General features: G+C 41.9%; 1 protein-coding gene across 3 annotated transcripts in view; it reads left to right on the forward strand.

Moving 5' to 3' along the window:
- The window catches only part of C1QTNF3 (C1q and TNF related 3), an 87,645-nt gene that overhangs the window by 37,500 nt on the left and 22,415 nt on the right, over positions 1-27,730 (forward strand). The window contains exon 1 of one of the 3 annotated variants that reach the window (XM_003936220.4): positions 24,089-24,495. The exons of 1 other annotated variant lie outside the window; for it this stretch is intronic. In XM_003936220.4, the coding sequence (XP_003936269.2) occupies positions 24,193-24,495 (303 nt within the window). In that variant the 5' untranslated portion in view covers positions 24,089-24,192. Of the gene's footprint in view, positions 1-24,088; positions 24,496-27,730 lie in introns of those variants that run through there. One more of the 3 variants, XM_010346712.3, reaches the window with a different exon arrangement.

Consider the following 27,730-nt stretch of genomic DNA (forward strand, 5'->3'; position numbering starts at 1 on the left):
GTTTATAAAATAGGATATAAAGAAAAATTATTTTTGTTCACTTGTACAGTGTGTTTATGTTTTACGCTGTTATAGCAAGAGTCAAAAACTTTAAAAAATTAAGTTTGTAAAAGTAAAAAACTTACAGTAAGCTAAGATTAATTAATTGTTGAAAAAATAAGACTATTATAAAAATACATTTAATATAGCCTAAGTGTACAGTGTTTAGGAAGTCTATAGTAAGGTACAATAATGTTCTAGGCCTTCACATTCACTCACTACTCACTTGCTGACTCACTCAGAGCAATTTCTAGTCCTACAAGTTCCATGCATGGTAGGTGCCCTATATAAGCTGATATAGTTTGGCTGTGTCCTCATGCAAATCTTATCTTGAATTCCCACATGTTGTGTAGGGGACCTGGTGAAAGGTAATTGAATCATGGGAGTGGGTCTTTCCCATGTTCTTGTGATAGTGAATGCGTCTCATGAGATCTGGTGGTTTAAAAAATGGGACTTTCTCTGCAAAAGCCCTCTCTTTCCCTGCTGCCATTCATGTAAGTTTTGCTCTTCCTTGCCTTCTGCCATGATTGTGAGGCCTCCCCAGCCAAGTGGAACTGAGTCAAATTAAACCTTTTTCTTTTGTAGATTGCCCAGTCTTAGGTATGTCTTTATCAGCAGCATGAAAATTGACTTATATAGTAAATTGGTATTGGGAGTGGGGCACTGCTGAAAAGACACCTGAAAACGTGGAAGCAACTTTGGAACTGGGTAACAGGCCAGGGTTGGAATAGTTTGGAGGGCTCAGAAGAAGACAGGAAAGTGTGAAAAATTTAGAACTTCCTAGAGACTTGTTGAATGGCTTTGCCCAAAATGCTGTTAGCGATACAGATAACAAAGTCCAAGCTAAGGTGGTCTCAGATGGAAATGAAGAGCCTGTTGCGTACTGGAGCAAAGGTGACTATTGTTATGCATTAGCAAAGAGATTGGTGACATTTTGCCCTGTCCTAGAGACTTGTGAAACTTTGAACTTGAGAGAGATGATTTAGGGTATCTGGTGGAAGAAATTTCTAAGCAGCAAAGCATTCAATAGGTGACTTGGGGGCTGTTAAAGGTAATTAGTTTTATAAGGGAAGCAGAGCATAAAAGTGATGGGAGGGTCTGCTGTGAAGACCTCTGACATGCCCTGGAGAGAAGGTCTGTGGGATTAACATTCAGCTCCTCTCTACTTATTACAATTTCTGCAGCTGGCTTGGATTTCTCATCAGAAAATGGGATTTTCTTTTCTATTGCATTGTCAGGCTACAAATTTGCCAAACTTTTATGCTCTGGTTTTATGGGCTGGGCCCAGGTTTCCTGTGCTATCTGCAGCCTAGGGACTAGGTTCTCTGTGTCTCCGCTGCTCTAGCCATGGCTGAAAGAGGCCAACATAGAGCTCAGGCTGTGGCTTCAGAGGGTGCAAGCCTCAAGCCTTGGCAGCAGCTTCCATGTGGTGTTGAGCCTGCGAATGTACAGAATTCAGGCATTGAAGTTGAGAATCTCTGTCTAGATTTCAGAAGATGTATGAAAACAACTAGATATCCAGGCAGAAGTTTGCTGCAGGGGTGGGGTCCTCATGGAGAACCTCTGCTTGCACAGTGTGAAAGGGAAATGTGGGGTCAGAGTACCCACGAAGAGTCCCTACTGGGGCACTGCCTAGTGAAACTGTGAGAAGAAGGCCACTGACCTCCAGACCCCAGAATGGTAGATCCACTGAAAGCTTGCACTGTACACCTGGAAAAGCCGCAGATAATCAATGCAGGCCCGTGAAAACAGCCAGGAGGGAGGCTATACCCTGCAAAGCCTCAGGGGTGGAGCTGCCCAATTACCATGGGAACCCACCTCTCGCATCAGTATGACTTGATGTGAGACATGGAGTTAAAAGAGATTATTTTGGAGTTTTAAGATTTGACTGCCCCAGTGGATTTCAGACTTGCATAGGGCCTGTATCCTTTTTGTTTTGGCCAATTTCTTCCATTTGAAATGGCTATATTTACCAAATGTTTGTACCCTCATTGTATCTAGGAAGTAACTAACTTGCTTGTGATTTCACAGGCTTATAGGCAGAAGGGACTTGCCTTTTCTTGAATGAGACTTTGGATTGTGGACTTTTGAGTTGATGCTGAAATGAGTTAAGACTTCAGGGACTGCTGGCAAGGCATAATTGGTTTTGAAATGTGAGGAAATGAGATTTGGGAGGGGCTGGCATGGAATGATAAGGCTTGACTGTGTTCTCACCCAAATCTCATTTTGGATCCCCACATGTTGTGGAAGGGACCCAGTGGGAGGTAATTTAATCATGGGAGTGTGTCTTTCTCACATTCTTGTGATAAGGAATGGGTCTCATACACTCTGATGGTTTTTAAAATGGGAATTTCTTTCCATAAGCCCTGTTTGCCTGCTACCATCCGCATAAGACATGACTTGCTCCTCCTTGCCTTCTGCCATGATTGTGAGGCCTCCCTAGCCAGGTGGAATTGTGAGTCCAATTAAACCTCTTTCTTTTGTAAATTGCCCAGTCTTGGGTATGTCTTTATCAAAAGCATGAAAACAGAGTAATACACAGGCATACCATTTTTTTTTTTTAATAGCAAACTTTTACTCTGCCTTTTCTGTGTACAGATATGTTCAGATATATAAATACCATTGTGTTAAAACTGCCTATGATCTTCACTACAGTCACCTGCTACAGGTTTGCAGCCTAGAAGCAATACACTATAGTATACAGCCTAGGTGTGTAGTAGGCTATGCTATCTAGGTTTGTGTGAACGCACTCTGTGGTGTTTGCATAACAACAAAATCACCTCACAAAGCATTTCTCAGAGTGTATTCCTATCTTTAAGCAACACATGACTGTACTTTGTTTGGTCTATTATTTTGCTCAAGGCCAGCTTTACAGTCAGGCTGTAATGTTATTGAAATCAGAAAGTATTTGCATGAAAGTTGTCTTGAGGAAAGCTGGTATAACACTGTAGTCATATTCTAAGCACTGATTGTGTCTTTAGAAGGCTATAATTTAATGGCATGAGTAAATCTGCAATCAGGTCCTGAGGAAGGTGTCCACTTCCCATCATTTAACAATGCCGCTCAGAGGCATGGCTACTTTGGGGGAGACAGCAGGACCTGAGCCCAGAGCAGTGGTTGTAGCTATTGTTATGAACTGAACTGTGTCACAACCCTCCATCCAATTTGTATGTTGAAGCCCTAACCCTCAGCACCTCAGCATATGACTATATTTGGAGATAAGTTCTTTAAAAGTTGTTATGGACTGAATGTATTTCCCCCAAATTCATAAGTTGAGCTCTAAACCTCCAAGCTGATAGTGTTAGGAAGAGGCCCCTTGGGAGGTGATTAGGTTTTGAGGGTAGAGCCCTCATGAATGGAATTATTGCCCCTATAAAAGAGACTTCTCAGAATTCCCTGGCCCCTTTCACCATGTGAAGGCACAGAGAAGACAGCTGTCTATAGACCAGGAAGCAAGCCTTCAGCAGGCACTGAATCTGATGGCGCCTTGATTTTGGACTGTCCAGCCTTCAGAACTGTGAAAAATAAATACTTGTTGTTTAAGCCATCTAGTATTTGGCGGTTTGTTATAGCAGCCTGAAGGAACTAAGAGGTAAGTTAACTAAGTTAAAATGAGGCTGTTTGGGTGGGCCATAATCCAATCTGACTGCTATCCTTATAAGAAGACATTTAGAGACAAGGAGAGACACCAGATGTGTGAACACATGGACTACCATGTAGAGACTCAGCAGGATGATGGCCATCTACAAGCCAAGGAGACACACACCCTGTCCACCTTGATCTTGGGCTCCCAGCCTCCAGAACTGTGAGAAAATAAATGTCTGCTGTTTAAGCTTCCCAGTCTGTCATACTTTGTTGCAGCAGCCGTAGTAAACAAATAGAATTGTTAAGAGGGGAGGAAAACTGTTTGGCATCTCCAGCTTTGCATTTGCTCTCCTGCACCCGTTCAAACCTTCGCCATAACTTTTCATGTGGCTGTAATTCTGTTTCTTGTCTTGATCTCCTCCTCTTGACCTTGAATTCCTGGAGCAGAGGGACTATGTTTTGATCAACTTCTATTTTCAACACCTAACTCTTTTATTCTATTGTGAAGACTTGGAGGAGCTATCATTGGGCATCTTTGCAGCTGTCTTACTAAAGATAATCACTAATGACTTTTTGCAGTCATTAAAAGTATATTCATTGAAAGCTGGCTTTGTGCTGGGCACAGTGCTGGAGTCTAGGGAAACAAAATGCATAGCATAAGTTCCTGACCTAAAAGAACTTACAAACTCAGAGTAGCAAATAAAGTCAGGCCTCCATATTCTCACGGGATTGGTTCCAGGACTCCTAAGGATACCAAAATCCATGTATCCTCAAATCCCACAGTCTACCCTGCAGAGCCCACATACACAAAAAGTTGGTACAGCATATTTGTGGGTTTTGCATCCCTTGAATACTATATTTTCAACTCATGTTTAGTTGCCAGTGGGGAACTTGGGGATATGGAGAGACAGCTGTATCTTTGAAAAAGATCCACCTATAAATGGACCTGCACAGTCCAAACCTGTGTTGTTCAATGGCAAATTGCATATGTACATCGGAATGCAATATGATAATGCTATCATGTCTAGAACAAATGGCTGTGACCAGATAGGAAAGAGAGTGAATTGTGTCCATCATCCACCTCAACGAGAGTGGGAGAGGACCCTGCATATGCTGTAGAGCATGTGCTCTCAGATTTGCTGGTTGAAATAGACAGGGCAGTTGGCTGCGCATCATGCAGAATGACAAATAGAATGTCAGGGCATTTGTGAGGCCAATAGTGGCCTTTGAAAGTCTACTTTGTGCAACCTAACACACCGACTAAGCCTATGACCTAGACCCAGTCCTAGAGAAAGGAGAAAAACCTCAGAGCTTGCCTGCCGGATGACATTTCCACCACCTCCTAGGTCCAGTCTGCCCAAGAGTCAGCCATATCTCTCTTGACAGCCTATTTTTTGTCTGACTTGGGCTTTTGTCTGGGCTGAAGGCTATTACACTCTGATAAGAATGATTTCTCTGGGGACCCCCAGGTGTCTATATACTGAGTGGCTGCCCAATGAACCGGGGAAGCAAAGTATGTTTAAACATGTTGACTTTGGCAGGAAATATGACAGAAAAGTGATGAAACAAGTCTCCACCTTGCTCCTTGCTCCTCTTCTGTTTCTCTCTCTCCCACTCCTTTGCTCTGCTCCTCCAGTCTTCACCCTGAATCAGCAACTTTCAGGTGATGGTGACAGAACCAGAATTCAAGAACACATGATCTTCAGAGTACTTCAAAGAAAATGAGCAAAGAAAATGAGTAAGGGAGTGGGGTGGGAAATTGGATCGGAAAAAAAAAGAAGCCTCAAATGATATCCACAGAGAGGAAATAAAATAGATGGAAAATAAATCTGATTGAAACATCCCAGAGAGAGAGATCCAAGATGGCTGATCACTAGCAGCTTGAGAATGTAGCTCCCAGTGAAAACGCAAAGAACGAGAGGACGCCACACCTTCACATGAATTCTTGTTGCTCACGCACCAGGAGATTCCCAGCGGAGGAGCCCCACGGGTCATCAGCGCGACTCTTGTGACCGGCGAGGCGGTTTTGCCGGCGCCTCGGAGCTTCGGTTCTTGGTGCAGAGTCAGAATAGCACCACCAATCTTAATGCCGCTGATTTAGTCGGTGCGGTGGGTTGCTCAGATTTCGGCGCTGAGAATCAATAAGTTGGACGTCCACTCAGAAACCCGATTACAAAGACGGTAATTATAAAGACCACAGATGGATAAATCTACAACGAAGGGAAGAAAACAGTCAAAAAAGGCTGAGAATACCCAAGATCAGAACGCCTCTTCCTCAGCAGGGGATCCCAGTTCCTCATCAGCAACGAAACAAGGCTTGATGGAGAACAAGTGTGTTCCAATTACAGAAGCAGGCTTCAAAACGTGGATAATAAGAAACTTTTGTGAATTAAAAGAACTTGTTCTAACACAATCTAAAGAAACTAAGAACTTTGAAAAAAGGTTTGACGAAATGTCAACAAGAATACAAAATTTAGAGAGGAAAATAAGTGAATTGATGGAGCTGAAAAACACAATACGAGAACTACGTGAAGTATGCACAAGTTTTAACAGCCGAATTGATCAAGCAGAAGAAAGGATATCAGAGGTCGAAGACCAACTTAATGAAATAAAACTTGAAGACAAGATTAGAGAAAAAAGGATAAAAAGGAATGAGCAAAGTCTCCAAGAAATATGGGACTATGTGAAAAGACCTAATCTACACTTGATAGGTGTACCTGAATGTGACGAAGAGAATGAATCCAAGCTGGAAAATATGCTTCAGGATATTATTCAGGAAAATTTTCCCAACTTAGTAAGGCAGGATAATATTCAACTCCAGGTAATACAGAGAACACCACAAAGATATTCCTCAAGAAGAGCAACTCCAAGGCACATAATCGTCAGATTCACCAGGGTTGAAATGAAGGAGAAAATACTAAGGGCAGCCAGAGAGAAAGGTCAGGTTACCCACAAAGGGAAGCCTATCAGACTTACAGCAGATCTCTCAGCAGAAACCCTACAAGCCAGAAGAGAGTGGGGATCAATATTCAACATCCTTAAAGAAAAGAACTTTCAACCAAGAATTTCACATCCAGCCAAACTAAGCTTCATAAGTGAAGGAAAAATAAAGTTTTTTGTGAATAAGCAACCACTCAGAGAATTCATCACCACCAGGCCTGCTTTACAAGAGCTTCTGAAAGAACCACTACACATAGAAAGGAACAAACAGTATCAGCCTTTCTAAAAAATACCAAAAAGTAAAGAACATTAATATAATGAAGAATTTATATCAACTAATGGGCAAATGGCAGTATTAAACTCACATATATTATTATTAATTCTAAATTTAAATTGACTAAATTCCCCAATTCAAAGACAGACAGCCAATTTGGACAAAAAACTAAAACTGTATGCTGCATCCAGACCCATCTCACATTCAAGGATACACAAAGACTCAAAACAAAGGATGGAGAGAGACTTACCAACTAACCAGAGAGCAAAAATAAATAAATAAAAAGCAGAAGTTACAATTTTTGCCTCTGATAAAATAGTATTTAAAGCAACAAAGATCAAAAGAAGCAAAGAAGGACATTATATAATGATAAAAGAATCAATGCAACAACAAGAAGAGTTAAAGGTCCTAAATATATACGCACCCAATACAGGAATACCCAGACATACAAGACTTAAAAAGAGACTTAGACTCCCACACAATAATAGTGGGAGACTTCAACATTAATATTAGACAGATCAATGAGACAGAAAATTAACAACAATATCCAGGACTTGAACTCAGATCTGGAACAAGTAAATGTAATTAACATTTATAGAACTCTCCACTTTGCACAAAATATGCACTCTTATCAGTACCACACCATATCAGCTTGGAAGTTTAAACGAAATGTTGGTTGGCTCCTTGTTTGTTACTCTCTTCTCTCATTTTCTTTCATGTCTCCATTGTTGGGGATAATTGTGGGCATACCCATGTTTAGACTGCATTCTAGCCCGGGCAACAGAGCAATGCCCCTATTCTCTCTCCCTCTTTCTCTTTAAAAAAAAAAAAAAAAAAGAAACATCCCAGAAGACTCATTTGCTCCTGTTCTTTGTGCTGTAACAGAGTGTCTGCAAGTGTGGTAGACACGTGCTTGTGCAGATGGTGCCCTCTTACAGAACAGGGCAAACTTCTTTCCTGTTGAGGATGGACCTGGACTGGAGTGGAAGCCAGGAGACAAGGTGGGCAGGTAGGTCTCTTGCCCAGAAAAACAACCAAAGTCCCTTTTACTGGTTAATGGCATGGTAAACATGGCACGAACACGGGTATGGTTACAATGGGAAGAAATATGTTTACCTGGCTCTTCTGGAGGAACTGTGGGCTCTAGAAACTTGCTGTACCTCCTGGCTTACTTCACAGAATAGGACACCTCATTATCCCTGAAGAAAGTTGTTCAACTTGGACCATAGCTCTTGGCTTCCAGCCTTCCTCACTGTCATTAAACCAGATTTTCTTGATTCAGAGAAACTTACCCTAGTCATCAAAATGAGTCCTCTAATAAAAGATTTTTGCTAAGATAATTACAAATACATTAAATATTCTAGAACTGTTGAAAGGTCCATTTTTTGGAGAACTGGTTATTGGAATGAGAATTGTAGGGAGCAAACTGGAAAAATAATTTCTTTGGGAAGAAATGTCTTAGAGATAGCCAGACATCTTGGTCCTCGTGGCATGTGGGGTGATGAATGTCCCAATGCATTGTCTGTCTCACACAATCTATTTATTGAATAACAAAGACAGGGACATTTAAAACTCTTATTATTAGAAGTTTGTAGTCACCCTTCTCTACTTGACTCAGTTTCACATGTTCATCCTACATGACTCTGAGTTACACAACCCACAATTTTCAACATTGTTCTAGATTATTTTTATAGTTCTTTTCAACTAAAAAGCCAGTGATTCTAGGGTTCCAAGCATCCCCACACCATCTCTTCTACTTATCACTTGACACTTGGCATGAAGGCTGAGTCCTTTTCAAAGTGTGGTCTTCAGATCACTGCTGGTCCCATGTCAATCAAATGGTTAGCAGGTGGTTTAATATCGTTCCAGAGGAAAATACGTTGATGGATGTACAGTTGTAAATTTTTGAAATGGAAGATTAAGTATTATCTCACAGATTCCAGAGCATTCTTAATAAGTGTTCTACTTTTTAAGGGAACCTAAGGTTTGCATTGGTCAGTGGGCCTCTGTTCACATTCCAGTAAACACATGGTTCTGCTCTTAGCATTAGTAGGTTATTGTTTGTGCTTGCAAAAATTGCATTTTTCTTGTTTTTTTTTTTTTTTTTTTTTTTTTTTTCTGTCTCCACTGTATTTTCAATTCATGAAGATGTTTCAACTACCTGGACTGGTTCATCAGAATGTAAATGTCATGGCAGGGTGTGAGGCTCACGCCTATAATCTCAGCACTTTGGAAGGCCAAGGTGGGAGGATCATTCAAGCCCAGGAGTTTGAGACAAGCCTGGGCAACATAGAAAGATTTCATCTTTACCAAGATAAAAAATTAGCCAGGCGTGATAGCATGTGACTGTAGTCTCAACTACTCAGGAGGCTGAGGTGGGAGAATCACTTGAGCCCAGGAGGTCAAAGCTGCAGGGAGCTGTGGTCACACCACTGCACTTCAGCCTAGGCAACAGGCTGGTTCTCTCTCTCTCTCTCTCTCTCTATATATATATATATATATACACACACATATATATATACACATATATATACATATATATACACATATATATACACATACAAACACACACACATATGTGTATATAAATGTGTATGTATATATAATATATATTTTTTATATATGTATATGTGTGTATATATATATGTGTATATATATACACACACACACATATGTGTCATGGTAAAAGTTCAGAAGTAAAATTCTTACAGACAAAATAATGTCAAAAATAAAAAAGGTGAGCTAAAATATGCACAAGCATGAGTAAGAGAAAAGAGAAAAGTGCCGTACATGATGAACATCCAGGATTGCACACACTGACTCTGTGTTCCCTCACTCCCCCTTCTTCGCCCTCCCTGATGTGTTGTCTATTGTGAAACCATAAAATAATAACTTGGAACTCATCAAAACCTTGCATAATTTTCAATCAAAGCAGAGGAACTTTTCTGTGAAACTAATGAGATTTTTTTCTGGAGCAAGTGTAGAATCATGTATTTCAGGATAAAACTAATGGATGCCATTTCTAAATTGGTGAAGGGAGGTCTCTGAAATTCCAGTGACAATGACTACGGTAGGTGATGCATCTTAAAGTAGCTTGATACCAAGAATGGCAGCCATTTAAAGAGAGGGATCAGATTTTGAAGGGATGAGTGTCACAGAACAATTGACCCTATTTCCCCGAGGCTGAGCAGCTGTCCCCCAGCTGCTGTGTGTTTCAGTGCTGAAGACAGATGTATGTAGATTTCCCACTACATATTAGAAAATATTAGATTTTCATGGGCATAACTGCCAGGACATTGAGTCTGTTCCTGGAGTTTTGTTTATTGATAAAGTCCCTACGGAACTGGGAAACAGATGAGGGTCACCAAGCACCTATCAGGGTATAAATTCCTGTCAGTGATTAATCTATAGCCTTACACTTCCTGTTATGAATTGAAAATTCTTCTACAGCCAGGAAATGTAAATTTGATTAGGTTGACAATCTATATCTCCCTCCCATGCCTGAACCCACAGGCAGAACACAGTAATAATATTGTGATCAATTTGGAATCAACCCCTTGTATGTCAGTCCTCAGATATGATTTGGGTGTTTCACACAGAGGTCAACTTTGGCTTTGAATGCCTCATCCGTGCTGACTGACTGTTGTCATTCTGCTGGTTGTGTAATATCTGTATCTTTTTCATATGGTGAGAATCCTTCCTTCTGTGTGATAGTAATGGGATTAAATGTTCTGCCATCTGGGGTAGAATTTAAGTTTGGAGTTTTTCCCTTCTCTCTACCATGTGGTAGCTATGGCATGGGCATGTGGTTTTGAATCAGCCAATCAGATAACTGGATAACTCCTATCCAGGAATATTGAATAAGTGACAAAGAACAAAGAAAGGGTCAGTTAAGAATTAGTTATGGTTGTTTATGGATGTCCAGGAGGATGCAAGTTCTGACTCCACTGAGAGTGACATGATAGCCAAGCTGTTCCTGCTGAAAAGTAATTGATTATTTTCCTGTGTGGAACTCTCTATACAGTTTTTCTTGCATTTTTCCAAGCCTGGTCCTCTAGTGGCCAGTCAATTCTGTGAGTACCTTGTACCTTTTTGATGCAAATCTTTTCTGCCTAAGACATAGTGTGATGATTTCTGTTGCTAACGTTCAAATCCCTAATTGATACACATGTTTTTTGGTCTACCTATGGCAGAGAGTAGTGATGATGATCATTTAAAAGGAAAAGAAGGGAGAATGGGAGAGATAGAGGAGATAATAAAAATTTGAACAGATATAGAAGATACAGACAAAAACCAAAAAGGAGTCAAATAGTAAGGTAAAAAAAAAAAATAACAGATTCCTGTAGCTAGTTCAGAAGCACCACCTATTGCCCTTTCAAAAATTCTATTTTTCCATGTGCTGATAGTTTTTCTTTAATTATGGGTCCACAGTGACTCCCTTTACAATCTCTTTCATAAATCAGTCTGGAAGGCCCTGGAGTGATCAGGCTTAGAATAGGCTAGTGGTCTGCAAATTATGGTCTGTGGGCTGCCATTTGTTTTCATAAAGTTTTGTTGGAACACAGCCATGCTCATTCGTTTCTGAATTCTTCATGGCAGCTTTCAAGCTACAGTGGCAGGCTTGAATAGTTGAGACAGAGACTGTATGGTCCATAGAGTCTAAAATATTTATTACACAGCCCTTTACAGAAAAGTCTACTGGCCCCTGGATAGAGCATCTGAATCTCTGAGAACTGAGGTACAGAACTGTGTTTTCCTCACTTTTCGCACCTCTCCTAAATATCCTCCTTTCCCAGCTAAAGTTTCCCAATGTAGAGGATTAACACAAGAGGTCTGCCCTTTTCAGAGGGCTAAGATCCATTTTCCCAGAGGATAGGAGCAAACCAGGAAGAAGAGATAAAAACAGCTCAGCTCTCTTTAATCCTATTGAAAAACCTGCCTGGGGACCCACTTCTGGGGGACTCTGAAAGCCCTGCTTCTGGGCAGTGTGCAGAAGCAAAGTGCTCAGTGTCACACAGCTAGTTATAACAGCTGAGACCCAATGCCAGGTCTTTCCATATTCGGCCTGTTACTCTCTCTGCTTGTCACTGCCTCGTCAGGGAAGCCTTTTTTTTTTTTTTTTTGAGACGAAGTTTCACCAGGTTGGAGTGCAATGGCACGATTTCAGCTCACTGCAACCTCTGTCTCCCGGGTTCAAACGATTCTCTTATCTCAGCCTCCCGAAATTACAGGCATGCGCCACCACACCTGACTAATTTTGTATCTTTAATAGAGATGGGGTTTCTTCATGTTGGTCAGTCTGGTGTTGAACCTCAAGTGATCCACCTGCCTCAGCCTCCCAAAGTGCTAGGATTACAGGCGTGAGCCACCATGCCCAGCCAGTGGTGACATTTGAGTCTAGCTTAGAAACTAGAGTGATAATCTGGCCAGCAAAACTATTAATTAATCTCTTTTCAGTACGTAAGCACTGAAGAGCAACATCTCACTGAACTAGGTACACAATATTTCATCCATCATGAAGCATGAAGATCGCTGGACTAGCAGTCAGCAGACTTATGTCTTGGTTCTGTAGCTGCCACTAACTAGCTGCATTACTTTGGGCATGTTACGTCTCCTTTCTGGGCTATTATTTGCTCAAATATAACAGGGTGGGGAAATGGGTTAAATGGGTTGCAGCTGGTCCTGCTTTTCTTTTCTTTCCTTTTTATTTTGAGATGGAGTCTAGCTTTGTCACCAAGGCTAGAGGGCAGTGGCACAATCTCAGCTCACTGCAACCTCTGCCTCCCGGTTCAAGTGATTCTCCTGTCTCAGCCTCCTGAGTAGCTGGGATTACAGGCATGTGTCACCATGCCCAGCTATTTTTTTGTATTTTTAGTAGAGATGGGGTTTCACTTGGTTAGCCAGGCTGGTCTCAAACACCTGACCTCATAATCTGCCTGCCTCGGCCTCCCAAAGTGCTAGGACTTACAAGTGTGAGCCACCACGGCTGACCCTGACTCTGCTTTTCTTAAAATCCTGGTGTGCTATTATTGCTCATCACACAGGTGTCCTCTCCAGAGATACACATGCTGGTTAGGTGTATAAAAACTGGATAATTATGTGACAAAGTCCATCTTGAATGGGGCCATCCAAGGATGCAGTTACGGAGCATGAGCATTTGACTGGATTTGTAGGAAGGCATGCAGGCAGACAGGCAAATGGCTCCGAAACATGAGAGCCCCATGTCACACCAGCAGACAGGAACCAATGGGACACGGTTCAGTGGACTCCTGATTTAGAATCCAAGAATGCCTTTTCTTTACTGCGCAGTTTAAGGCTCAGAATAAAGAAATGTATTTGGGATGCCAACCCCAGATCTACTCCCTTTGTGGTTGGGGTGGAGTGTCTGAAATCAGCATTACTCATGTGGAAACATTTTGCTCCTTAATACTTGCAGAGTCCTGGAACAGCCTGTGGCAAACCATGAAAGCAGGCAAGACAGAGCAGCTCCATTATTTGCTGAATCCAGTGATTAATTTTCAAGGCAGACTCTCGGTTTTATAAGGATTATTCATAAATTTATAAAGCTTTATTCCTTAAAGATATTTATCTCTGTTTCTATATAGAAATGTAGGCTTATTTTTTTCAAATTTATCCTTAAAAAAATCAAAGAAATTAAAAAAAAATCTTCAAAATTGCAGTAGCCTCCCAAACTATTAACACCAACACCCTGCAGTATCTGGAGCTGAATTCAATGGAGGCATAATTTCTCCCAGGCAATTATAAAAAAAGAGATTGTTTTTAGTGATCTGAAACCTCTTAATAGGTTTAATGACTCAAATCCTTTTTTTAATTGTTTAACCATGAGCAGGAAATGCGAAACAGTTTATGCAGACTTGATGTTTTCTTTCTAGTAATTTTTTTTAGCTCTGCCCCTTTTCCCAATCTCTGAGCTGTAATAATGGGCCACATTTGACAGTGGGTGCCAGGCACTGTATGAGGAAGAAAGTGTTTTGCTCCAGCAATGACTCTTTTAATCTTCACAACCACCATGTAAGATAGACATCATGAACCTCATCTTACTAATGAGGAAACGAAGACTTAGAAAGGACAAAGTAACAGCCAGAAAGTCGAGGAGCTGGAACTCAAACTTGGGTCTGCAGCTAAAGTCAATATGCATCCATCTATTCATCCATTCTTCTGTCTATTCATTAGCTGATATTTATTGCCGTCTATCATATGGCTGGCACTATGTTAGGCATTAAATGTACAGCAATACGAAAATAAGGATCTCATCATGGTATACATGGTCCAGTGAGAAGAGAACAGCATTAATAAAAGAATACAATAGATAAATATACATTTTAATTTGGAAAGTACTGCAAAGAAGACATTTAAGTGCTCTGAGATCATAGGGAGAGACATATCTAGTTAAGGAGGTCTATTGAGTGGGACAGTATATAGACTATCTGTAGTAACAAATTAATTCTGAAAGCCCAGTGGCTTAACACAATCGAGTTTATTACTAACTTCGAGTACAAGTTTTATAAGTGTCAACAGAGAGTTCTCCTCCACCCAGTCACTCAGGGACCCAGGCTGACACTCTGCCATCATAGCTCCACCATGTGGAATGCATGGCCACCGAAGTAAGCGAAGGAGAAGAGGAGTAGAATGATCTCACTGGACGTTTTCAAAGGCTAATCTGGGGAGCAGCTTGCCTCATCCAACCCATTGGCCAGAACCCAGTCAGCTGCTCCCAATTTAACTGCAAACATGTCTAGGAAGAGAATAATGAAATGGAAATATGTGGCATTGTTTCTGTTGTGAGAAATCACAAAGGGCCTCCCAGAAGAAGAAAGACTGGACGTGCAGAGGAAGTACCCTGCCTCCTCAGGAAATATCTTGGGACACCCAAATGAATGGAGGATTTCCGGTCTCTAAATCCTTCAGCTCCCTTAAAATTGCCTTATTTGAGCTCAGCAGTCTTTATCAGGACAGTACATACTTAAAACATTAATTTGGTTCATGTTTTCGATTTACTTATTCTACTAAGGACAGGTGTTTATGGAGTATTTACTATGCATCAGTTGCAGAACAAGGCTGTATACAAAGATAACCATGGCATTGTTATTCCCCTCAAGAATGTTTAATCTAGTTGGAAAAATAAGACAGATATGTAGAGTATTAAGTAATAACACAATAAAGACAACGTTGAACCACCTCGGAGATGTGAACAATAGAGAATTTGTTATCTCACATAGAAGACAGCTGAGTGGTTTGCAGACTGGGTAATTAGGTGATTTAGAGGCTCACAAATGCCATCCAGGATCAGGTTATTTCCATCTTTCTGCTCTGCCATTCTTAGGGTTTGCTGTAGTGTCCTACTTTGTATGTAAACATGACTGTATTCAGAGGAAGACGAGAGAGAAAAGGTACATTTCCTTTTTATATGTCCCTTTTCAGGAGTAAGGAGTCCTTCCCAAAAATGCCAGTAGATTCTCTTCATACCACATAATGCCAATGTTTATGCCTGAAATAATCACTGGCCAAAAGATGAAGTCAGTCATATTTTACTTCCTGTGACTAGAACTCACTTTATCTGAAAGACAGAAGAACAAAATCAAGACTCTGTTACAAGGTGTTCCATGCTGAGCAGGCCTATGCGAATCTACCCCCAAAGTCTAAGGAAGCTGAGAGGTTGAAGGTAGAAGCTGACATAATTAGTTTCTCAGAAAGAAACATTTAATAGGAACTTAGGAACATTTAACTTAGGAACAGAAGCCATGTCTGTGTCTCAAGTGGTGGCGAGAGGGGATGATGGAACCCTGAGCCATTACTCCCCAGGGCTGGAACTTATATATCGTAGGGAATGGGTATGTGTGATTCAGATGGGATGTGTAGGACAAGCGAAGTATGATAGCATCAAGGCTGTTTTAACCTGAAGTCAGGATTTAAAGTAAGTACCTGCTCTTACCTGAGAAACAATGAATATACTGGGAATTTTAGCCCTTCCCAGGACAGGTGTTTATCAGAAGGCAACATGGCAGATTAGCATTCAAGATGGAGTTGCTTTAGCATGCACAAAAAGGAAAAAAGAAAATAACAGTTGTTGGGCCTCCAACAAATAGTGTCTACCATAGAGATGATGCCAAGTGCTAAATGAGTAGCTCAGACATGTACTGTAACAGCAAGAGAACCCATTAGGGTATTATCTGAATAAACCTGAATAAACTTCATGAAGAGAGAATAAAATAGGAGTAACAATGGCTAGGCAAGAGGAGCACGTGAGAAGAACTGCTGAGTAATGGAAGTAACTGGCTAACTGGGGTGGAGAGGTCTATGAAACCCTAAAGAGGGCTGAGCTTAGAAGAACTGGGAACAGGAACAATGAGGTGGTCTCTGCAGGTTCATTCAAAAATGCTTATCCCATCTTCTCTGGAATATTTCAGAATGAGAAAGTTATCTTCCAACGTCTCCAGTAAAATTGGATTATTCTTCATGATTGTCAAACGGTTCTCAATTCTCCTGGGATGTTTATTCACTTATTACAGTGTGATTTTTTTTGTGTCAGCTTGGGTAGCTTATGGTTTCCTGTTGTTTGATTAAACACCAGCCTAGATGTTGCTGTAAAGGTATTCTTTTGGATGTGATTAATATTTAAATCAGTAGACTTTGAATGAATTATATTACTCACCATAATGTAGATGGACCTCATCCGATTAGCTGAAGGCCTTAAAAGAAAAGACTGAGGGACCCTGAAGAGGAAGCAGTTCTGCCTCCTGACTGCCTTTAAACTCAAGACTGCAATGTTGACTCTTGGAATTTCCAGCCTACTGGCCTGCCCTGTGAGTTTCAGACTTGCCAGCTCTCATAGTCACATTAGGCAATTTCTGAAAATCAATCTCCCATTTTGAGGCATTTGCTTGGATCTTTCAAGATCTTGCTGTAGCCAAGCAAGGTCTTCAAGAAAATCATTGTCTTCCTTAGTTGTGTGAATGCAATTTGCCTCATTAAATGACTAGGAGGCTAGTATAGCATAGTCGGGCTGGGAAATTGGGTTCTGGAGTGTCAGAGCTGCCTTTGCTTCAGGCTTCTTCATGATCTGAGTCAAGCTTGTTTGACCTTCACCTACAGAAGTCAATCTTGGTTTCTCAAAGAGCAAAATAGGGCTGGGCAGTCTAGCCCTGGGGAAGGTCACTGTGTCCTAAGGCTGGGGGAACCAAGGGAAGATGTTGGTGTTATCTGGATTTAGAAGCTGGAAGAAGGGACTCTGCAGGGCTGGGACTCAGGCTTCTGAGGACAGGGCACTGCCCAACTAAAACTGATACCTTTGCCAGGGTACAATGAGGCAAATTCTGGGACATAGAAAGAAGCTGACTTGGAAACAGCTGCAGCCACCAGCATCCAATACACAGTAAGCATGTCATCTTAATGAGAAACACTCAAAAGATTGTCTGTAAATACCCTAAATCCAATCCAGGTATACTGGATGCAAACACTAGGGGAAAAAAGAAAGCTTTTGTATAAGAATTATATTTTCCTCTGAAGAAAGAAATGATTAGGAAAAATGGAGGTGATCTGAATAAAATTTACAAAAGGAGACCTCAGACCAGCCTGAGCGATGTGTTTCAAGAGCTGCCCCGGGAGCCTGAGCATCTGTTCCTTGTGACAGGAACATTCCTAGAGGACTTTGGTGCATCAGATTTTACACTGTTGTCTCTCAGCTCCAACTCAGCCTTCAGAACTCCGCCCTGGATGTTGGAACTCAGATTCTGCGAATTACTTTTCTCCTTTGTTAACCCATAGCAGGTGACAGAAGAGGGTCCTGGATGGCTGTAGAAGACACTTGTCCTTTTTTTTTTCTTGCTGTTTTTGAATCATCTGAGCAATGGCCCTTCACTCTGGTAGCTATAGTTGGTTCCAGGTCAGCTTCTTTCTATATTCCCAGAATTATTCTCATTGTACCCTGGCAATGGTATCGGTTTTAGATTGGCAGTGCCCCCTCCTCAGAGGCCTGAGTCCCAGCCCTGCAGGGTCCCTTCTTTCAGCTTCTAAATTCAGATGACATCAACCTCTTCCCTTCGTTCCCCCAAACTTACAAGATGGTTATTTCTCTGTGTTATGTAATTTCTTATATTAAATTATCTGTGTTAAAATACCTAGTGTGGTTTCCGTTTTTCTGTTTGGAGCCTGATGGACACAAATGCTCAATGACATCAGCCATTAACATTATCCAACAAATTCTCTAACACACACACACACACACACACACACACACACACACACACAGAGTACCATGCTTAATACCCACATCTCTGATTATTAGAATTTGGCTTCTCACGTAGATTTGCCTGCCAAGAGAATTTGTTTTTCAGCAAACATCTATAATACGTGTAGCCAACTTGAGAGTTATATTTTCATTATAAATGCATACATTAGGATGCTAGTTTTTGTACATGAATCTCTGAAAGCATTATTCTGGTGATGGAGATAGATCCATTCCTGGGACACTGGCAGCGAGTTTCTTGCACTTGTCTAATGACCCTAAACATGTAATTCCACCAAAATTAGAACATCCTGACCAGCCGACCAACTTCCTCTTGTATTCCTTTACTCCTGATTTTGCCCTGTATGAGTGGAAAGTGTGAACCCATTTTTCTTCAAATAGCAGTACCTAATGTCTAGAGGCAAGGTCCCCTTTCTGAACACACTCTGATTCTTTTTTAAAGTTCTTCTTCAAATAGAATTTCTCTGGAGAGCACCTGAAAAAGCTTAACCTGAAGACATAAACAACCAATATAGCTAAACTACCTCATCTCAAGGAGTATATTAATTTTATTAATAAATCTCTAACTGGTTTAAATCAAAGAGACTAGGCCTTGACTTTAGAATCTCAGAATTCACTGTGCTTAGTACAGGGAATATTTTTCACTGGGAAGAGGCAGGAGAGAGGTGGGTCACATTTCCACTGCTCCCAAAAATCCGGCAAACAGTTGCCTCCTTTAGCTGTTCTTTAAGTTGGCACTGATACAAAGACACGTTCAGTCCAACACAGTTCTTGACTGTCCCTTGGCCAGACCATAACTGATCTCTTTTTGGCTCAGGCCACAGTGAAGCACCACTGGGGAGGCCATGGGGCACCTACACATCTTATAACAGCCTCCTTTGTAAAGCTAAACAAATATTTGCCTCTGCCTGCAAAGCTGAGTCTCGGAACTAGCTTTTACACATATATTTATATGCATCTGCACCTCTGCTGCTCACATTAGTGGCTGTGGCAACATCCTAACTGGGCTCTTGGGTCCATGGCAGGCAGGATGCAGTGACAGTCCTCGTGTATCCAGGAGCCTGATGTCCTCAGGTGTCCTTTGTGAAGTTTCACAACCAGAGACAACTGTGCAGAACTGGGACTTCATCACCTCCAGGGAGGTTGCCTGGGGTAGGTTCTAGATGTTTTTAATATTCAAGCATAGGTAAAAAACTATGCCCAATTTCTATTCACATCTTTGAAAACTAGATACAAGGAACATTCTGGAGCACATATAAAATGATAACCAAGTAAGATTTAATAATAAACCAATGTTTAACATGCGTTTAATGAGAAAATACTGCAGGGAAGTAAAAGAAACCTATATTGAACGACGAGGGACTCTTTCCTGTGGTCCAGTTTTCTACTTTCTACCCATGAACTTGAGCAATTTACAAGATCTTTCCAGACTACCATCTCTGCGTGTACAAGGTAGTATATGCAGAGACTAAAGACAGTACATGCATAGACTCTAGACCGCTACTGGGTCTGGAGTGTTTTTGTTGTTGTTGTTTTAAAAAGTTTTCATACATGTTCTCTGTATTTGTTTGCTAAGACTGCCATAGCAAAACACTACAAATGAGGTGACCTAAACAGAAATGTGTTGTGTCACAGTTTTGGAGTCTCAAAGTCTGAGATCAAGTTGTTAGCAGGGTTGGTTCCTCCTCAGGGTTATGAGGGAATGATCTGTTCCATGTCTCTCTGGTGGGTACCAGCCCCAACCCTGTTCCTGGGTGCTCCAAGCCCCATTGGTGACAAGGAATTGAGAAAGGACATAAAGACAAAGAACAGAAATGGAGTTCAAAAGGTGAGTCCAGGGGACCAAGGTAAAGTGGGAGGACCACGCTTGCCCCGAGTTCTGGCTTCCACAGGTTTTTATTAGGTGCACACACTTGCTAATTGAGGGGTGGAAAGCAAGGGGGTGTTATGGGGGAGGCCTTGAAACTATTGGGGGAGGCCTTGAAACTATTATGGGACAAGATAGCCAGGGGGAGAAGCATGCATCATTAGAATGCAATGAAACAGGTCGTTCTTCTAAGAGAGGCTAATCTAGTACACCGGGTTTTACCACTGATCATTAGCAGTATGCAGCTGCACCCAAACACAGCAGGTAGGGAGCCACCAGGTCTGACCACACACAATGCATCAAGGGGCTTTTATCTCCCGAGCACTGTGGACAGAGGGCAACTGAGATTACCCCATATTCTGAGAACCTAGGCAGAGCAGGAGGTGTTCCACTATCTCTGCCCACAAGGCCTTTCTGCCTTATCAACTCCTGTCTGCAAAGACCCTCCCGGATCTTGTGAGCAGAGGTCACTGACCTTTCCTGGGTGCCTACACAAGCCCTCTTTACGAGAACCCTGCACAGACTCCACGTTGGAAAGGATTTCGTGGGACGGAGGCAATGTTTTCCTGCTTTGCAACCACACCACAGATGTGCCACAGTTAATGGGGCGTTCTCAGATGGTCTCACGTTAGGTTTCCCATTACCGCTTTTGCTGTTCTCTTTTGTGCTGTGCTTTTCATTCACTATTGTTGATTTCAGGGTATAAACTTCAGTGTACCGCAAACTTTGTAAGCTAATAAGCAGATCAAACTTATATTTGTTTAACCAGCAATAGTAGAGACAGCATATGTCTGTCCCTGACCATCTGAGCCCACACCTCTCACCTACCTTCTGGTGGTTTGCTGTCAATTTTTGGTATTTCTTGGCTTGTAAATGCAGTACCCTCATCCCTGATTTCATTTTCACAGGGAGTGCTCCCCATTTGCATTCTTCCTCTGTGTCTCAGTTTTCCCTTTTTATAAGGACACAGTCATATTGGGTCAGGGCCAACCCTAATGACCTCATCTTAAGTCGATCACATATAAAGACCTGCTAAAAAGTAAACTGAGGCACAATATAGTTTTAAAGATGAGCAAACAGCAATTCATGACTCAGGCAACTTTAAACTAGAAGAGGTTCAGGAGCTCCACCAGGGGAACACAAGGGATGGAGAGGTTGTACAGGATCAACATAGATGTAAAGCAAAGAAAATAGTTGATTGGTTACAGTTATACAGTTGCCTTATTTGGTCTATCCCATTGGAAAGCTTCTAAGTCACTGAACTTATGTACTGTTTTTATTTAACATAGGTATTTACAAAAAGTTGCTGAAGTTTTGCCTCTGTTTGTAAACCAAGCAAGGTTAAGGTCACTTATGAGACCTAATTGGCTTTGTCTGCAATGGGATTCTTCAGGTCTGGTCTCTATTTGCATTTACTTTAACACTCTCAAGTTTTAAATAGGTCATACTTACAGGTACTGGGGGTTAGGACTTAAATTTCTTTTGTGGGGACACAACCCAACCCATAACAGTTTCTGACCCCAATTCTTGAGGGGCAGCTCTCAGACTGACCTCCTTCTCTCTGCCATTGGCCCATTATTGATCTCTCCCAAGAAATCCATAAGGGGCCAATGGCAGAGAGAAGGAGGGATCCTGCTCTGCAGAATCCTTCTCTGCAGATCCGTCTCTGTAGGAAGGCAGCAGAGCTCACTCTGGAAAGACAGAAGAGTTCAGTTCTTTCTCGCTGTATAACACAAGACAAGTCACTTTATCTCAACAAGCTTTTATCTCCTCTTCTATAAGATGGGATCATAGGTTTGCTGACAGAAGTCAGTGAGATAAAGCAAATAATTACTTGGCTAGGATATGGTAAGTGCTTAACAAATTATGGATGTTATTATTTATTCCTTTTGAGTCAAGGAGAGGATGGGTCAGTGATTCCTAAGCCTGAATGCACCTTAGAATCATCTGACGGAACTTTTTAAAAAGTGCCTAGGCCCCAATACAGATTCTGACTCAATTGGTCTAGGATGGAGTCCAGGCACTAATATTTTTTGAAGCTCCCTGGTTTAATATGCAGCCAGGGTTGAGAACTGCTAGAATAGATGACAGGATTGAAAACACGAATGGAAAGTCTCAATGCGGTGGAATGTCAGAGGCTGATTTATAGTTACTTAACAAGATAGCCCATGTCGTGGGGGATGTATGACGGCAAGAGCCAGAGACAGCTCTTGGAAAACCTGTGAATTAGGTGACCTAGTTTTCAGTACCATTGCTTGCTTTGTGGTCTCCCTGTGACATTTTCTCCGGGCCTCCCTGATGAGGAAACATCCCCCACTGACATAGTGCTCTGGGCTTTCCTTCCCACAGCAAAACCCCATCCACTTGCTCGCCCTCCAAACCCAGGTCCATCCTCTCCCCAGCTCCAGCTCCAGGGTTTGGAAGAAAATCCTCAGTTACTAAGAACAGTTTGATGTACTTCCATTCCCAGGGACATCTGCCTTTTAATGGTGGACATGACAGAACTCAAGAATCCTCCAGTGAGGAAGGTCTGGATGCTCAAGAGTAGACATGTGGCATGGAGATGGCTGAGTGTTTTATGCCCTACTAGGTGGGAACTGATTGCTTGGACAGAACATGACTCCTAAGGCCCTGCACTGTGGCCTGGAGAGCTTTTAGTTCACAGAGTAACTCTCTCCTTCCATCCCCAGCACCAAACCCTTTTCATGTATAAATGTGGACTCTGGAAGTGGCTGTTCTGGCAGCTGCAGCAGGGGCCAGGCTAGCTTTTGCAGTTCTGGGAACTTCTAGAGATGGCTCTTGGTTCTCAGGCCCTTGGCTGAGCGACGGGGGCAGCTGTCAGCAGCTCCCTCTCCTCTCCTCTTTCTGCAGCTGCTCTGACTCTTCATCAGCAGGCTGAGCTTCTCCAAGCCTCAGTTTCCCACAGTGCCGCCTCATCCCCTTCTCGTCAGACCCTTGCCACCGGTGCTCTTAACAGTTCTGAGTCTCTTTTGTCCTCACGAGAGAAGGCCAGTGACTTTTTCTTAAGTGAGTGAATGAGTAATATAAATAAAATTGTATGTAAATAGAAGCAATTTTTAATGACAAAACTGTTTAAATTCTCTTAATTTATTATCCTGAAGAGATTAGGAATGTCCATGTGCTTTGTGGCTGAATTAATAAAAGTACAGCAACTAAAGCAAAGAACATGAGAATCCTCTTGATTTAGATATGCTGTGTTTGAAATAATGCGTTTGGTGCTTTCCACTTCTTACTATTTATTTATTTATTTATTTAGTAGAGATAGGATCTTGCTAAGTTGCCCAGGCTGGTCTCGAATTCCTGGGCTCAAGGGATCTTCCCGCCTTGGCCTTTCAAGTGCTCATTATAGGCATGAACCATTGTGCTCGACCCCATTTCTATTTTAATCAGGAATATGTCAAAAGAAAGAGTAGCCAGAGATAGCCTTCTCTTAAAGCAGGGTATTGTATCTTCATCTGACAATAGCTGACTTGGTTAACTTTGATTTAATTTTGGCTTTTGGGAAGCCAGGGGAAAAAGAAGTAAAGCTGAGGATGGTGAAATACCGTTGCTATACCCAGAAACACTGCACCTGATTCCCGCTCAGTGTCTCCTAGGAGACCAACTGCCTTCTGCTGCTGGTATCCGGAAGGGGAAATGAGTTACCTTAAGTGGGCCCAAGTGGGGAAGTATTAACTGTACAACTAGAAAGCAAGAGCTGTCAGGAAAGCCCTGAATGGGTTCCCACTGCTATTTCAGACAAAACTCATGCAGTTAAGCCTGAATTTCCTGGCAAGCGCAAGGGTAGGTTTTTCCAAAAGGCTTTTCAGACTGCAAATGCACAGCCTTTTCATGTCTAATCACGAAAGCAAGCCGCTGGACACATGCTCTCTGTTCCCAGCTAGTTGTGTATGTTTTCTTCACACTTCAACAGAAACGTGCCAAGGTGTGACATTTACGAATCCCGCCAACTGGAAACTGTGCACACAGATCGGTCTTGCCTGTGGTGTGGGAAAGTGATGAATGGGGGCTGTTCTGCCGGGGGAGGAGGGCTGCTGTCACTCTGGCATGCCTACAGCCTTATTTATTACACACCAAACTATAAAACCACTCCGCCACTGCAGCTCTCAGCTCCAGTCCTGGCATCCACCCGAGGAGACCACGCTCCTGCAGGGAGCCTCGCTGTCTTCTCACGGAGGCTCTGAGGCTCTGTTGAGAATCATGCTTTGGAGGCGGCTCGTCTATTGGCAACTTCTGGCTTTGTTTTTCCTCCCTTTTTGCCTGTGTCAAGATGAATACATGGAGGTGAGCGGAAGAGCTAATAAAGTGGTGGCGAGAATAGTGCAAAGCCACCAGCAGACTGGCCGTAGCGGCTCCAGGAGGGAGAAAGTGAGAGAGCGGAGCCATCCTAAAACTGGGACTGTGGATAATAACACTTCTACAGACCTAAAATCCCTGAGACCAGATGAGCTACCGCACCCCGAGGTAGATGACCTAGCCCAGATCACCCCATTCTGGGGCCAGGTACTCAGAATTCTCTTTTAAGGATTTGTGTGAAAGCTTGAGTTTTGTTTTTGCTGTTGCTGTGGTTGCTGCTGCTGTTGTTTTTTTGGCTAAGATTATTAGAATCAATGAATGCTTTAGAGACGTTCGCTAAGCTGCTTGTGGATCTCTTCCTTGATTGCTCTGGGGTACAAGAGAGACTGTCAGTCTCTGTTAGAAAATCAGCAGATGTGATGGGATAAAGAGTGGCCATAGCATCACCTCATCAGAAAGGGGAGCCAGCTTCCTGCTATGCTGGGACTTGATTTCTTTCTTGCTCTGTTGGTCTGGAAAGGAGTGCTGACCCATGAAGACAGATGGGTTGCGGTAGATAATCATTTGTTGTTTGTAAGAGAATTGGACTTTCTTAATCCCTTCCAGCAGGGAGAAGCTGCCCTTTGAGCTTGTCAAAAGCAATCAGAATTTTTTTTACTTTGATCTGTGAGTATACTGTGACATTTCTCGTCAGTCTTGTTTATTTGGTTTATAGCATTCTGGGTTGTTATGCCTCACTGCTCAGCTTGTTTTAAAAAGAATTAAAGAGTTAAATAAAAAATAAACTGTATATTTAAAATGCAAACCTTATAGCATGATTTGATGCCTGATAGTCACAGAGGACTTGATCTATTTCTCAGGTTATAAATTCAGCATTTAAGGAAATATCTTTAACTCTTGGTAGTGTAAGAGTGAGTTAAGATTTCAGTATAGTGAATTACAAATTGGCGAAACTCAATGTAATTTAAAATATTAAATACAGGAGAGACACTGATATGTCGAAAGCAGATGGAGGGAGTGAGAAGAGTTACTTTGAGTTATATGATAGTTGAACATATGGGTTTTTACTACAAGAATTGGCTACTTCAATGCATTAAATAGGACCTGAAGAATTTCATGTAGTTGAAATCTAAATCCTTTTTACCATGGATTGAGAAGTTTGGGTGGGTTGTTTGGTTATATAGTAGGAACCAAGATCACATGCAGAATCAGTTGTAGATCTGAAACTAACCCAGAAACTTCTAACCTGACCACACAAGCAGTTGCCCAAACCATTCTGTGGAGGCTGTATCAGAGAAAATTGCTTCTTTGAGGAGCCACAGAAGAAGTGATATTCTCTCAATGTGATCTTATCTTTTGAAAGCCACTTTTAGACATTGTCTATTCATCTGACACTCTTTTGGCTAAAGGGCAATGATTAACGCTAATTTGTGTGTGGGTTTTTTGTTTTGTTTTTGTTTTGTAGTGAAGATATTTTCACTTGTGTCCAAGACTTGATCTGGACTTTCCATTTCATAGATGGTATCCTTCCTGGACATGACAGTGTAATTCCCCAGAGGCAGCAGAAGGAAGTTAAAGGTTATCTTTGGTCATTATGTCCTGACAACCAACACCCAGCAGGTCCCTGAAATCCAGATCACACTTCTCCTTCACTCTACCTTCTAGAATCCTGAAGTATTTTCAAACAAACCACCAACAGGAGACAGTGAGGATATTTACTTTTCAGTACATCTCCTCTACCAATGGCTATGGAGATACAGATTGAATTGAGAATTCTGCTATGTTCTTCCTTCTTTCCCTACTTCCCTTGTCCCTCTTCTTTCATTTAATTCACTTTTCCTTTTATTCATTTAGTTCCCAAGCATTTCTTGTGCTTCTATTTTGTGCCAAACTTTAAAAGAGGGGGGAGGCAGGGATATATAAAGATAAATATGCCTGAGCTCCCATGTCCAAACCATCCTGAAGGCCTCTAGTAGAATAATTTTTTGTTAATTAAATTAAGTTTAATTAAATGCCATGTGTTAAATAAAGTCAGCACATAAAAGGCAATTGAGCGAAAGTGTTAAAGTACTTATGGTCTTTGAGTTGGATCTTAAAAGATGAGATTAAAAGAATTACTATCCACAGCAAATTAGGAAGAAAAAAAAAAGTGCTGCAACAGAGACTGGAGGGCCTGTGAGGAGCTGGCTGTGACTGAAGCTCCTGGGTTAGGGATGCAGGGGTGGAGGTTGGGGGGATGGGACATTACACAATTTTAGTGTCAGGCCAAGAAGGATTCTGCTATCTGGTTTAGGAGCTTAGATTTTGCTTTGCTAGCAAGATTTTGTTTGTTCATAGCAGGACAGTGAGATAATCAGATTGTGTTCTGGAGAGATGCTCTGGCTGTGGGTTCATGGTGGAGAACAATGCCCAGAGATCTGGGGTGAACAGACCTGGACTCTTTTCCTGGTATTTTCTTCTCTGAAGCCTCTTTGTCATCTACCTTTATCAATCTCATCTCCTTCTCCTGGATACCCATTTCTCCCTCCTCCCACTTCCCTTCCTCTTCTTTCTTTTCCCTTTTTTTTTGGGGGGGGGGTGTTAAAAAAAGGAGCTATGACTCTCCTTCCTAGAAGTCACTTACTAGTAGTAGAGTTCAATTCTGCATCACTACGCCTAGACCTCCGTCTACAAAATTGATGGAGCGTGTCTTTCTCCCATGAGGCAAATTTACATGTCTTCTGCATACAAATTTGACCTGCTTTTGAGAATGGGGCTTATAAACTTAAGGAGATTATAAATAGCAACTACGTATATGTAATTTTTCCCTTACCTAGGAGAAAACTTCTGAGTTAACACATACTGTCCAACTTGTTCTAAGAGTTCCATCAAAAGACTGACAAGCATTGTTCCATTCAACTGAACTTTGAAAGACAAAGCCAGAGGGAGGAACATGTAATGCGATGTTGCTGAAGGGTTCTCACGAGGCGCCCGACTAGTAACAACCGAAAGTCTCTCACTGTTTTGGTGACAGCTCTGTGCTCTCGAGGTGCCCTCAAGTAGCTTAGTCTTGCACTTCCAATCCAAGTTAGCTCTAGCATTGAGCAACCTCATCTCCTGGAGCTGACTTCTTGTGCCCAGATACTAGACTTTAAGAACAACAATAAAAAAATGCAAGACCATTGTAGGGAAAAAGTGGGAAATGTTCCGCTGTTTCATCCTCTGAAGATTCTCTAAAAATTAACTGTCCTAAGGCAGATCAATAGGACAAAAACACATAGAGATTTAGGTAATGGCATAGCACACAGGAATTGCATGGGAATGCAGTATGCATGCTGACACACCCTTCCATGTAGAGTAGCGGGGAGTTGGGGAATGTAGAAGTAAATGAAGAAGCTCCTCTGAGCCTTGAGGGAGGTGTTGTTACCAGCAGCGAATCCACACAGGTCTGCAGCAACCTCAG

Source organism: Saimiri boliviensis, chromosome 1, assembly GCF_048565385.1.
Source record: "Saimiri boliviensis isolate mSaiBol1 chromosome 1, mSaiBol1.pri, whole genome shotgun sequence".
Taxonomy (NCBI): Eukaryota; Metazoa; Chordata; class Mammalia; order Primates; family Cebidae; genus Saimiri; species Saimiri boliviensis.